This window comes from Grus americana, chromosome 1, assembly GCF_028858705.1.
Source record: "Grus americana isolate bGruAme1 chromosome 1, bGruAme1.mat, whole genome shotgun sequence".
Taxonomy (NCBI): Eukaryota; Metazoa; Chordata; class Aves; order Gruiformes; family Gruidae; genus Grus; species Grus americana.
This window is the reverse complement of record NC_072852.1, coordinates 76,383,668-76,397,131: the sequence shown is the minus strand read 5'-3', so window position 1 is coordinate 76,397,131 and position 13,464 is coordinate 76,383,668. Positions and strand designations below refer to the sequence as shown.

General features: G+C 41.2%; 1 protein-coding gene across 3 annotated transcripts in view; it reads left to right on the top strand.

Annotated features, from left to right (window-relative positions):
- ITPR2 (inositol 1,4,5-trisphosphate receptor type 2) overlaps positions 1–13,464 on the top strand; it is a 263,261-nt gene that overhangs the window by 92,372 nt on the left and 157,425 nt on the right. For all 3 annotated transcript variants that reach the window (XM_054827703.1, XM_054827693.1, XM_054827713.1), the window contains exon 22: positions 11,240–11,433. In XM_054827703.1, the coding sequence (XP_054683678.1) occupies positions 11,240–11,433 (194 nt within the window). The remainder of the gene's footprint in view (positions 1–11,239; positions 11,434–13,464) is intronic.

Here is a 13,464-nt window from a genome sequence, read left to right as displayed (position 1 = left end):
TGGAAAAGTCAAGTAATTCCTATTCTTCAGCTGTAGTAGATCCTTGGTGGCAGCTCTAAAGAAGTTAAGAACTTAGGGTAGGATCTATTTATTTTACATGGTCGGTCTTGCATTTTAGTTTTGTTAAAAAGTATTCATTTCTATGGGAAATTCAGTGAATAAATTTGGGGACAGATAGGGTGTACTGCCTTTCCATTATTGACATTGATTTGTTCCAGGTCGGTAGCAACAAAAGCTTCCAGCGACTGATTTCTATAATGTGGAGTCATAGGGATCTGGTCAGCTTGGGTCTTTACTGGTTTGGCAACTGCTCCACATCATGAAATCTGTAGTCAGGATTTTAGGAATGGGTAGAAATATATTAATGGTGAGGGGAAGAATGAGGTGAGTCTTGGCTGTGGGAAGCCCGCCTGGAGTTGTGCACCTCAAAACTGAAACAACCAAATTTACGACCAGCAATCTGGAATATTCTTCCCTGTTAAATATTTTTCTTAAATAGACCCACTTATTTCAGTAAAACCACTCACTAAGTGTAAGGAAGTATATACGACCAGTGTTGAACTGTTGAAGCAAATCTGCAAAATGGCATGTATTTTTAGGCTTAGTGGAAATTGCATGAAGACTTAATTAACCTTTTACCTCAAGATGTCCTTTTCCATCCTTTGCTTAAATTTTGACTCACGTTGATGGCTGAGGTAGCCCTTGATGTTCTGTGCTAGTCTCTCTATGTTGGTTCTGCAAAGATTCTGAAAAGAGCCTTACGCTATTGTTAATGTTATGCCTTACTTCCTTTAAAAAGCTTGATTTTAATGCCACTGTCAGTTACCTTAACCAGAATTAAATTAGTGTGCATGTAGTTTTCAGGTGTGACCTTATTTGATGAGGACAGATAGGGGAAAGTTGTCTAGATACATGTGTGAGAGAGGATCCTGGAAAAGGAAATATATATATATATTTGGAAATGCTTCTTACCTATATTGCATCCTAAAAATGAATTGACTTGAAAATCTTGCAACCGGCTCTTTTTTTTTTTCAGTGTCTTAACTTTGAATCATTATTTTCGGGGTTATTTGAAGTTTTTTTTCTGTTTCTTTTTTTCCCTTTTGGATTCTAAAAGAATACGGGGTTTACAAAATATACTACCTGTATCCTATTTTTTTTCTTAAGGAGAAAGTGAGGACTTCATTTAGTAGTGCTGTCATTCTGGCACCTTTCAAGAACATTATAATCTCTTGCAGTTTTAATTAAAAAGGTAAAGTCATTGCTTTCCTAATAAGTGCACCCTGCTGTATCATTCCGGAGGCAGGAGCCAATCTGCCCTGTCCAATACTGGTTATTTATTCTCTGTGAATTACAATGCACATCTTTAGGTGCAATTGATCTTTCAAATAGCTGATTTTAGTCAAACCATGCAGCTACAGCATATGTCAGGTCTGAAGGATTAAATGACATGGTAGTATTAGCAGGCAAGCTACACGTTTGCCATGCAGCTCGGTGCTATTTAATGTTGTTTGGGAATGAAAATAATGGCATGGAAGGAAATATATCCTTGGATTTAGGCTGCATATGTCTTGGGATGCAACTCACAGTGCTGGGCACCAATTTGAAAGCTGGTGGGACAAACCTAGGTTACCTACAAAGTCTATCTTTCCCTCAGGAGCTCTGTGTAAACGACTACAAATTTCCTGATCCAGTGTCCAATGACATCAGTCTTTCAGCTCCCTTGGCTTCCACAAAGGAAGGCTATGCCCAGTCTTTTTCAAAAACAGGTTTTAAAAACTACCTATAATAAGCTCCAATAGCTCCTGCCTCCGTGATTCTCACATGAAGTATGTTGCTCATGACTGGCTCAACAGATGCCTCCCGTTAACTGTTCAAACTGGTAGTCAAATATCCCAGCCCCTTCTCATTATGTGTGGGTCTTTAGCTTGGTAGTGTATCCCTTCTGTAGACTGAAGGGACTAAAGACTTCTCCATAGGTGTCCTGAGATTGTGGAACATTTCTTTGAAATGTACCATGAAAAGCCTGACCCCTACATCCCGCTGTAAGCTTTGCTGCTTGGTTGTGATGTACCCCAAAGGATTCGACCCTGGTGGGGGTCAGAATGGGGAAGCCCTCACTCTCTCCAGAAGACTTCAGCACCGGTGGGCTACCATCTCTGCAAAGGAGTGCTTTGTATATCCGTGTGTTGGGGACTCTCATCTTCTTCCCCTTTGATACATCCTGATAGTCTCCTTAGCTTCAACTGAGCAAGAAGATAGGTAGCGTCGTCTTCTGGTGCTGTTGGCTGCAAGTAGAGATGCATACTGCTTAGAAGCACCAGTAGTAGGACTGCTATTAGAACAGGGTTGAGAACAAGGTTGGACCTGCCATTTCTACTGTTCCTGTTGGTCCTTTGTGACCAAGAAGGACCAGATTTAATCTAGGACTATTAGAAAAGACTATATTGTCTCAGCCTTTCATCCGTGTCTGTTAGCTGCTCTTTTGTCTAGTTCTTAAGGCATACTTTGATTAGCAGAGCTAATGAGGCAGTGGCTGCCTGGCAGACTGAGCAATAATTTATGCCAGCAGTTTACAAAAAAAATAAAGAGTTTACAAGAGACAAAAGGTGTAACCCTGAGGAAAGTTAGCTGTGTTAGTCACAGATGTCTATAGTGAAGCATCCGCTGTTCAGTGCAGGATTTTGTCAGACCAAAGGGGAGGTCAGTCTGAGAGTTTAATTTTCTGGCATGGATCATTTCTCTTTCCTCCTCCTTCTTTCCCTCATCATGAGACTTGTACATTAAAGTGATTCCAGAGACCATTGCTCTTCTAGGAATCGATATCCATTTCATAGATGTAACTCAGCTAGAAGGCTTGATTCCCATGATGCTTTTTACCTTCAAGGCCAGCATGCTGATGTATTTTTTCCTTTGTCTAATGTCCATGGCAGGAAGGCTGTATTTTTGACACTGTGGTTTTGGGGGATAGGTGACATCAACAGAAACTGCAGAATGTCAGGAGGTGAAGTTTGGTGGAGTTTCACCGTGGCTGGGCAGCGGTGAATTTGCATGCAAAAAGGGAGGGCTTGCAGATATGCTGTAGGTAAGTGGAGGTTGGGGTAGCCATATTCATTCAGGGACTGAATAGCAAATGTATGTGTATTGCATATTGTGGGGGTTTTGTCTGTTTGTTTGTTTTACCTCATTAGTTCTGAGGGCAGTGTAAAATGTGAAGTGGCCTCACCTTCTGCCCGTAATGTCATGCATTAGGTTTTCTGTGAGGCTTACCTGAGGTCAGCTAGTTATTGAGCGATGAAAAATGGTTTAATGAAGAAATAAAGTGTGATTCTTGGCCTGTTTATGGTAGGTTCTGCAGTCTTTATGAGAAAATTCTGTAGAAAACCTGTAAAAATTAATACCTCTTTCATAAACAGAGCTGTAAGGCTTAATGCTTCTGGCAAATAATATACAGCTCTAAAGGGTTTGAAATAAAATGTGTTCCTTTAGGTACTGAAGTGTTGTTATTATATGTCTTAAAAATGGCTATAACTTTTCACGCAGGAAAAATTAAATTGCATGAAGCAATGTAGCTAAATCAACAAAGGCAAAGAAACGTAGAATTAAAGCTGCCATTGGGTTTTAATTTAGCCCTGGGTAACTAGACATTGCTGTGCATACGGTGCCCTGCCAGGGGATCCCCGAGGACTGGCAGCGTTGCATGCTTTAAGATGGCACTGAAACGTTAAGAAGGTTACGGTGGAGCAATAGTACATGTCTCACTGAAATCCACAAAGTCAAGGCCACTTGGAGTCAGGGTTCCTGTTTCAGCAGTCATCAGGAAAGTGGCTTGCTGTTATAAGTACCGTCTTAAAACCTGGCTGAATGCACCTACACTGAGGCATGGGTTGAGACAAGGTTAGCCTTGCTGAAAACTCATGATGATGATGGTAAAAGTTTGGGACTTTCAACAACATGCTAGATGTCTCCTCATGTAGCAGTGAGCTTGGAAACCAGCCTAAAGGTTCCCTGAAGCACTGGCAAAATTCAGTTTTGCCATACCAGGGCTACAGCTGGTAAAAGTTAATTTTCGTGGGGAAAAATAAGAGTGGCTGAGGAGAGGACTGAGAAGGCTTTGGGACTTCATTGGGTGGATGGGGAGGAGGCCTGAAGGGCTGTGGTGAAAGCAGTTGGCGTGGCAGGGAGGGACTAAGTATGTTGGTGAAACAGGAATAGGTGCTGTCAGTCAGGCCGGGGGGAGCTCTGGGTGGTGGTGGGAGGTAACGGGCTTCAGACTGAGGGGGCTGAGTGCACCCTTCCGACGCTGTTGTCTTCCTTCTTCCCTCCTCAGCAGCACTGAAGGCAGAGGAGGCTGACTGGGGGGAAGGCCAGACTCCTTCGTATTGCTACACAAGGCTTGGCTAAGCCTTGATTCACCTCTGAATGACTTGCATACTGTGAGGGAGAGAAGATAGAGGTTTTTTTTTTAATGGAGCAATGGTGATGGTAGATAGCAGTTGATGCAGGGATTCTAATTTTAAAATGATATTAGGTATAGCTATATCTTTTCTGCCCAGATATTTCCTTCACCTGCAACTGGGAGACGTAGCACCCTTCTCTCATCAGCTGAGGTGCTTGGGAAGGGACCTGGGAAGGTTGCTTAGGATTCTTGCAGTCCTGTAGACTGTTCTGTAAAGTGAGAGGAGGCTCATGCATAATGGAAGTGGAACGGGAGAACCTCTAATAAAGTAGTTCTTGCAGCTGCCAATGCATCATCCAGATGGGACTGGTGTTGCTTCATACCTAGGGATTCAAGCCACAGCTGAACATTATCAAAAGACTTCCTCTGGGAATGATGGGGAAAGCAGGAGGAACTGAGGATGGGCCATCTTCTGAGTTTGTTGGGGAAAGATAGCTTTCAGAGGCTTCTGAGTCTCTGGGTACCTTTGCTATTTGGAGCTGATACATCCTGTGCGAACGCTTTCGTTTAGAAATGCATAATCCCCAAATTTAGAAGAGAAGCAGTTTCAAAGAGGTGTGTGAAAAATGCGGGGTCTTAGGGCAGCTTATTCCCTGCAGCCCTTCAACCTCAGCACTTGTTTGAGGAGTAAGGGGGTTTGCGTTAGTACATGCTGTCTGGCTTGTGTCCTGCTGCATTGGAAGGGAAGTGTTTTCTAGGAGGTATTTGGAAGAAGTTGAAACATCAGGTCCTTCAAAAGTCCTAGTCAAAAGCATACTCAGGTATGATGAGATCAGAGATTTGTCTCTCTGATTTCATAATTACGGAGACAATGCAAGAAATGCCACATTTTTGCAAAACCTTTGACTTGTCTCCTTTCCCTCCTCCCCCTTTTTATATAAGCAAGATTGAACAATGTATTGAGATTTTATGGACAGGTTAATGAAAGTTATTGGAGCAATGGATGCATGTACATTTGTCTTTTCTGGTCATTTAGTACCAGATTTCTTGAAGAACCCATCATACGTCAGCTCCTATTTAGGTACTTAGTTTCCAGAAACGTTGAGCATCCATCTTCTCCAGTCCCTAATGAGACATGTTGGGTGTTAAAATCCTTTTGGAAGTATAGACATCTTTTACATTTCTGAGTAGGGAGATGAGCACTGTGGAAAACTGTTCAAGATAAAAACGGCTGAGCAATTTTGAGTCTTAGGAATCCATCTTTCCTATATCTGTGTTGAGGAAGACTGAACAATAACGTTATTAAGAGCAGACTCTGTCCCTTTCTGGCACTAGGGACCAGATCAGGTGCACATAATTAATTTTTAAATAAACAAGGCTGCAAGTCAGTTCCCTGGCGTCTTGGGGATATCTGCGGAGTAGAGGGCTACTCACTGTAAGGGTATCTGCCAGCCTTTGAAACTGTCCATTGTGTATTCACATTCGGCTACCGCACGATTCTCTGCACTGTTTGTGAAATACGTAAAATGCTGTGGGTACTGGAGAGCAAACTGAGGATGCTGCATAGCAATTGGCTAGGAACGATTTGAAGAAAAGGCATGAATTGCCAGCTGCCTTTGACAGTTGTTTTTCTTTCTGAATATGGTATTTTGTCACTTACCATCCATACAGTATTACATAGCAGATTGTTGTTTACTTTTATATTATGCTTTTAGAATTTTTGCAACCAGTAAATGACTTATCAAGGAAAATATGTTTATGTAGAAAATGAAGTGTCAAATTATCCACTGTTTCGATTACTTGGGTGGTTGTTATTTTTTCCCCATAATTGACTCCTCTGAAAAGTCTTTCTTCTGAGATAGGCTGCTGTGTTGTCAATCGTGCCAAATTGTATGAGATTATGTGCTACAGTTTTGTGACAGAAACTGATATTCATTAGGAAGTTGTGATCACTGTAATAAAAAGTAATGAAAAGGAGATGCACAGTTGTCTTTTCAAAACATGACAAGCATTCTCTTCTTTCCTCTTCTTTCCATGCCTGTCAATCTGCAGCTCCTTTAAATTACCACTTGTGCATACAGTGATTTCACTCTTCCATTGGCTAACCTTGTGAGACCGTACATTGAACAGGAGGCATTTCTAATGGTTCTGCTGCTTATGGAAGGTTCTTGGCATCTGACTTGCCTTGGCAGAGGGAGGAGCAGAGAGGAAGAATTGGGGAGAGGAAGGGAAAATTGGAAAAATGGAAGAAGATTCATGGAGATTGCCTTGCGTTCTTTTCCTCTGTTGGTCAGGCACAGCTCTGAGCACTTTTGCAGTGGTTTGCTGGTGAGAGAAATGGTTGGTTGCACACACTAGCACCTTACAACATTGCAATGACCGTTCTCTCCCAGCCACACTTCTCAGCCATATATAAATGCTAATACCATGACCTCAAAGAGGACAACAAAAGATGGAGGTCAGCAGGTTAAGGGTAGCAGCACCATATGAAGGCAGGGCTTAGGCTTCTCTTCATTTATCTCTAGCAAAGTGGACAGAAAAGTAATCAGGGTTCATATTTACTTGCTATCTCTCCTGATTTAGCTCAGTTAACTAGCTGAGGCAGTAAGTTAATTTTTCCTTGGGCATTGGTATTCAGGAAGCACTTTGGAGCTGTAACTAAGATCAGAGCTCTGTTATTTTAGTCATTGTGTGCATATGTACTAAGAACTTAAATCTCTTTTATCGAGCCAGTGTATTTTGTCTTGCATTGTTGCAGACTTAGCTGACATGCAGTCAGTCACTTTTTAAGCCGCAATAACCTTTCTGCATGCCTTACCTCAGAGACTCATACCCTTTCCTGCTGAGATAACTGTATTAAAGGCAAGAGAACACAAAAGCATAGCAAGAAGAAACGACTCACTAGTAAGACTGCTGGCCCCTGATGTTTGTGAGTGACAGATTTAAATCCATGCTTAGCATGGTCTAGACTTCCAAGGCTGGACAGATAAGACTGAGCACCATGAGTGCTGATCACTGGGGGATCTTTTGGAAGAGAAGCTACTGCCCACTCTTTATGTACATGAACGATCCTCATAGCTTCTTTTGAAGAATAGAGCAGTTCCTTCCAGTGTTGAGATGTAGTCAGCTGCTTCATTGCCAGGACTGAATGTGCTGGTTGACTGCTGTCTACTCCTAAGAGATGGTTACATTACATCAGCACTTTACAAAACATCTTAGAATATCTTTCCTGAAAAGAACGCTGAATTGATCCAGTTGCTGTATTATTTTCACTCTGTGAACATTCTCTCCAAGCCTCCTCTGAGTTAATTCAACGTAATAGTCAGCATCAGGCAGTTAGTTAAAAAGTTTTCCAAGATGAGTTTACCCATGACACCTTGTCTCACTGCTGTTATTGACAGAACTAATGCAGTATTGAGTCACTACCCATTGCAGCTGTAAATACTAAGCTGGATTAAGTAAACTTTTCTCTGACTAAAATACTTTCCTATGCATTAATGAAATACAATTTGAAATGACAGTGATAATAAGTACTACCTTAATCCTCCTTTGCTTTCCTGCCTCTAGCTGTTTAGATTAGTTGCATGAAGGTCAACATGATGTTGTGGACAGAGGGTTTATCCTTGTTACCGATGCTGTTGGGAAGCAGCTTCATAGCTACCGCTCACTGGCTTGTACCATCTTTTACCACTGGTGTTCTGTGGGCAAGGGGAAAGGACAGCAGTCACCTCATCTCTTTTTATTTCCTAGATGCTTTGGCTGAGTACCTCCCAGTCTTTGTTATATCAGGTCTCTCGCTGTCCTTTTTAGAGATGGAGCAAGTCTCCTCGTTTATGGAGGTGGTCCTGAATGCAGAGATAGTGACTGATGTACTGGTTGACTGCTGTCTACTCCTTGGTCACAGAGGGAGTTGAATCCCACCCCCTGCGGTGCCTCTGCAGCCCACCAGTGGTAGCTGAGAAATAGGCAGGATGTATGCTCTAGGCAAAATCCCAGCTTGCTTTCTCCCAGAACATGAGGTCCACCCAAGACATTGCCTGACTCCTTGTCCAAAAGACACTACATTTTTTGTTAACTTTACACTGAGTGGACTTCAGTCTTGAAGGGTGGGCAGGAACTTTTCAAGATAAAGTGGAATTCTTCTGCCTCATTTGGGACAAGCTACAGTTGTCTCTAGTTTTTGAGAAGAATATCTTCTGGACTTGTCTTACACTTAAGTGGTTTAATTATCAGCTGGCAACCCCATTGACTCAAGTTGTTTTATACAGAATTCCTGAGCTTTCTAAATAGCAGTGCCTCTATTTATATTCACGTCTGTACAACTGAGTGAAAGGGATTTTGAAAACATGTTGAGAGAGAGAGGATGGTGACTTCTCAACTGAGATGTAGAGCAGGGGTATTACAGGCCACGAAGCTGGTGCACAAACTATAGGCCTTGTTGTGGGCTTATCAGTCAGAACTACAGACAGGATGATATGAATGAAGTCATTTATTTCACAGTTTGAAGATGAAGAAAATGCAAAAAGTCAGTTTAACTGACGCTACTTTAAGGGTTGAAGGTCCTCCACTTAGTAATCTAGCTTTGCATCGGTGCACTGAATGATGGTCGATGCAAATAAATGTTTAGCACACTGGGAGAAAGGGAGTGGAAGGGAGGGAAGAGAGGTAGAGATCCATACTGTGTTATTCCCCAGCTGTTTGGTTTGGTTTGAAAGGAAAATGCACCATTTTCGTTTTGCAGCAAGAAGGGTATTTGGAATGATTTTATTTCCTTTATGCTGGTGTAAGCAATTAGGCAGGCACAGAAAGTTCTCCTAATGTGAGGATCTAGCCCTTAGTTTGACTTCTAGCTTTTTTTCCTAACATCATGCAAAGTCAGAAATAAATTTTTTCCCTCCTTTGTAGAGACTTGAAGTATTATTTTCAAAAGACTGATTCAGAGTGATTGCACACCACACTGGATGCTGAATGAGACCTCAAACGTGACGCTAATCTGCCTCATTCACTTTGAAAAAGCAAATTCTTTGTGTGTTTTCCTTTTAAAGTCAGGGCTGAAGGCATCCTCTTTCCCTGCATGCAGTACTTGAGCTCTATGGACTGAAGAAAGAAAGGCATAAGAGGAGGGTATTGCTAACAAAATAAAATATAGCTTTGGCTTTTTACAGCAGATTATCTGGGAAGAGGGTCTCTTCAGTGTGAGTAAAACTTCAGTTGCATGGTGATTAAAGTGTTCTAAAAGACGTATGAGAACTGTTCAGGCTTTCCTCAGCAAAGCTCCATTCTTTTGTTTGCCTTTGGTGTAGTCTAGGTCTTGGCACTCTTTCTGCAAAGAGATGCTATCGTTCCCTTCTTTTCTTCCATGCATTCAGATCTGTGCTTTGCAAGAAAGGAAACTAATTCATGTAGGTAGGTAGCATGATACGCTTGTTCCTTCTTCTCCCCACCTTTGGAAGAAGATGGTCATGGATTCACTGAGATGCTTTTCATAGCAAAATTCACTATAAAGACCAACCATTATAATCTGTGGGAACAGATGGTATTTCTTGGTAGATTTTGCTGAACTGGCATCAGTGACAGGTACCATTACAACTAGACTGGACTAAAGTTTTTTGCCCCAGCCAGCAACTAAGCACTACACAGCTGCTCACTGTGGGATGGGGGAGAGAATTGGAAGGGTAAAAGTGAGAAAACTCATCAGTCAAGATAAAGACAAAGACAGTTTAATAGGTAAAGGAGAAGTTGCGCACCCAAGCAAAGCGAAACAAGGAATTCATTCACCACTTCCCATTCAGCCATCTCTGGGAAAGCAGGGCTCCATCATGTGTTATGTGGGAAGACAAACGCCATCACTCTGAACATCACCCCGCTTCCTCCTCCTCCTCCCAGTTTTATATGCTGAGCATGACGTCATATGGTATGGAATATCCCTTTGGTCAGTCAGGGTCAGCTGTCCCGGCTGTGTCCCCCCCAACTCTTTGTGCACCCCCAGCCTCCTCGCTGGTGGGGTGGTGTGAGAAGCAGAAAAGGTCTCGGCTTTGTGTAAGCACTGCTCAGCAGGAACAAAAACATCCCTGTGTTACCAACACTGTTTCCAGCACAAGTCCAAAGCATAGCCCCGTAGTAGCTACTTAATTTCTCTTAGTGTGACGTATGAGATACTTGGATAGTCTCCTTCCAGTTTCTGCAGTGCCAAAAGCAACCTTACTGTCAAGCATGTATACTACGTCCAGTCATCATGGCAAAGACATTAGTGGGAGTAGGTATGGCAAATGAAGTCCTCCCATGTGTCTACAAAGCAAGGTCATAAATTGCAGCAATAGAAGAGATAAATGAAATACCAATAAAAGTTTTCTAACAATAAACACAGTCAAGTACTGGAATCGCTTGCCAAGGGATGCTGTATAATGTGGGATATGCGGCACTTAAATATTCTTAAAAACAGGTTGAACAAAACTTTCAGAAATGGTTTTAGATGTAGATAATATGCCTTCAGACAAAGGAATGGATTAGGTGAACTACTGAGATTCCTTTTGGTCAACTTTGTATGATTTCTTGAACATACTAACAGAGCTGTGGAAAGCTTTTGGCATCTTTTTTGTCTCTTGCCCTGTAAGAAATGATCTTTTGGAAAATCAGTGTAGAAAATTGTCCCTAAACCACTGGGTAATTTGAATGAATTCCTTCTCCTGAGTTTTGGTCAGGATTGAGAACGTATTTTTCAATATGCCTGTTAAGACTGCAAAGGGGTTTGATGGCATGGGTGTATGTTTGATATATAGCTTTGCAAGCAATATATGATTTGATGGCAAATATATATATGTGTTTGTGTTTAATGCATAGGAAACAATGTTATGAGGACCATCCATGGTGTAGGAGAGATGATGACCCAAATGGTACTGAGCAGAGGATCTATATTTCCCATCAGTGCCCCTGATGTACAGCCAAGCATTCACCCAAGCAAGCAAGCCAGCACCTCAGACAGTGAAGATGTCATCGTAATGGACACCAAATTGAAAATCATTGAGATTTTGCAGGTAATAATGATTGGTGGAATATTACATAGCAGCCATTTCACACTTATCCACGTAGTGGCAAGTTCTGTTACCTGCCTCCATACTGTTCACTGGGCTGATCATTGTAAAAATAAGACTTTGATATGAGGAAGAATACTGCTCTGTGTGAACAACAGTACAGTTGTGATCCTCACTCTGTTACACCTACTTCACTGCGGAAGGAAGTAGATGCTGTAGAAACTGTCACTATAAGTGTGAAAAGGCAGAACTTGTAATCTGCCTCACTAATGTTTTCTGAAGACACTGTGTCTGTTTCCAGTCTCATTAACACTCATTTTACACTGGGGTAGATTATTTGAGTTTGGTATTTGACTTTTCCTTTACAGTAATTTGGTGAAGGGCAGAACTGGATCTAGGCCCACTGAAGTCATGCAAAGCCATGCACTTTTGAAGTCCATTTCAGATTTCCACTGTTAGATTGAGAATAGTCTATGGGCTGCTATGATTTTTCTCCCAGCTGAACTGACAAGCTATGTGACACTAGCATGCCTCCTGAGATATAATTTTCACTTTGTGCTATTAGTGAGTGAAGTTGCGCACATTTGTTCTGTATATCAAATCCTGGTTTCGGCAATGCTTATGCCCTGAAGGAATGTTTCAGTGTTTTCTATAAATTCTGCAGATCTGTTGGTACCATTGTCACTTTTGAAGGATTCCATTTGTTCTGACTGCTTATAAATGATTTAGATTACCTTAATTACTTGTCATCTGAAAGACTATCAATTGTTAGATTGTCTGCAATACTGCATACTTTGGTTCCAGAGCTCCTTTAGTTTAAGGCTCGCGGTGAAGGACAGACTGTTAGGAAGTTATATCACCTAAATAATACCATTCATGTGTATTGCTTCTCATTTGCATTTGTTTTTTGACTGAGTCTCTCTCCATACTGTCTTGCTCTACTGGTTGATGCCTAGGAGGATGATTCCAGGACATCAAACTCGTCCTGTGCATTCACCTCATCCTGTGCGTTCCCTGTCTGCTCACAAGCAAGAGAATCACATTTTGTGTCATCCTTTCCTTTTTCACAGCACATCCAGTACCTGGGTTTGGAGAGCATTTAATCCTAATCTGTCACTTAATCTGTTGGGTTTTAGTTATGGTTTAGTCACGTTGTCAAATTACTGCAGATTAGCGCATTGTCATGTGTTGAGCGAATCACAGTAAATGTACATATGTATGACCTTAGTTCACAAGAAACACAAAATAATTCAGTTTTGTTTAATATGCAATGAAGAAGGATTAATTTAAATCATGTTACCTTTCATTACTGTGCTATTACCCTAAAAGACGAGTAAGAATATTTTAGATTTATTGTATTATCATGGAAAGTTAGTACAGTGGTGATTAAAACTATTATATTCTAAGGAATATTTCAGTTTATAAGAATTTAATTCTCAATATATCCTCTTGTTCCTTTAAGTAAAAGCATTTTTTACTTAACAGTTTCCATTCTGTAATCAGCCAGAATTAAACAGATGGCCTGATAGACTTAATTGACTATGCGTGGACTTGGGAAATTTTTATTTTTAAAAATCTTGCTTGTACAAGTTTGTACCCCCTTTTTATAGGGTAACTTGATCATAGAACCAAAATAAACCTGCCTTTTTTTCTTTTTTTGTTAGAAGATTTTAAAGAAAAGATATTGTTTCTTAAATGGACATTTTATTTGCTTTTAGATGGCATAGTCCTAGTTACCCTAGTCAAATGCTATTACAGCACTCTAGGTCTGGGAAGCTTGTCTAGCTCTAGTTAGAGGTCAAAGAAACAGGTTGCCACCATTTGCTAAGTCATCACCTGTCGCCTGAGTCTCAGTAATTTAACACATGTGCTTTCATCCCCACTGATTGCACAATATGTTAAACCATCTTAAACCTCTATCATTGTACGCTTAAATTTACTGTGGGCAAGAAGCATACATGTGGGAAACACTGAAACTCAGTGGATGGGCAGTCAGTTGGTGTAGTGTCAGTTGTATATGTGTCAGTCCTTAAA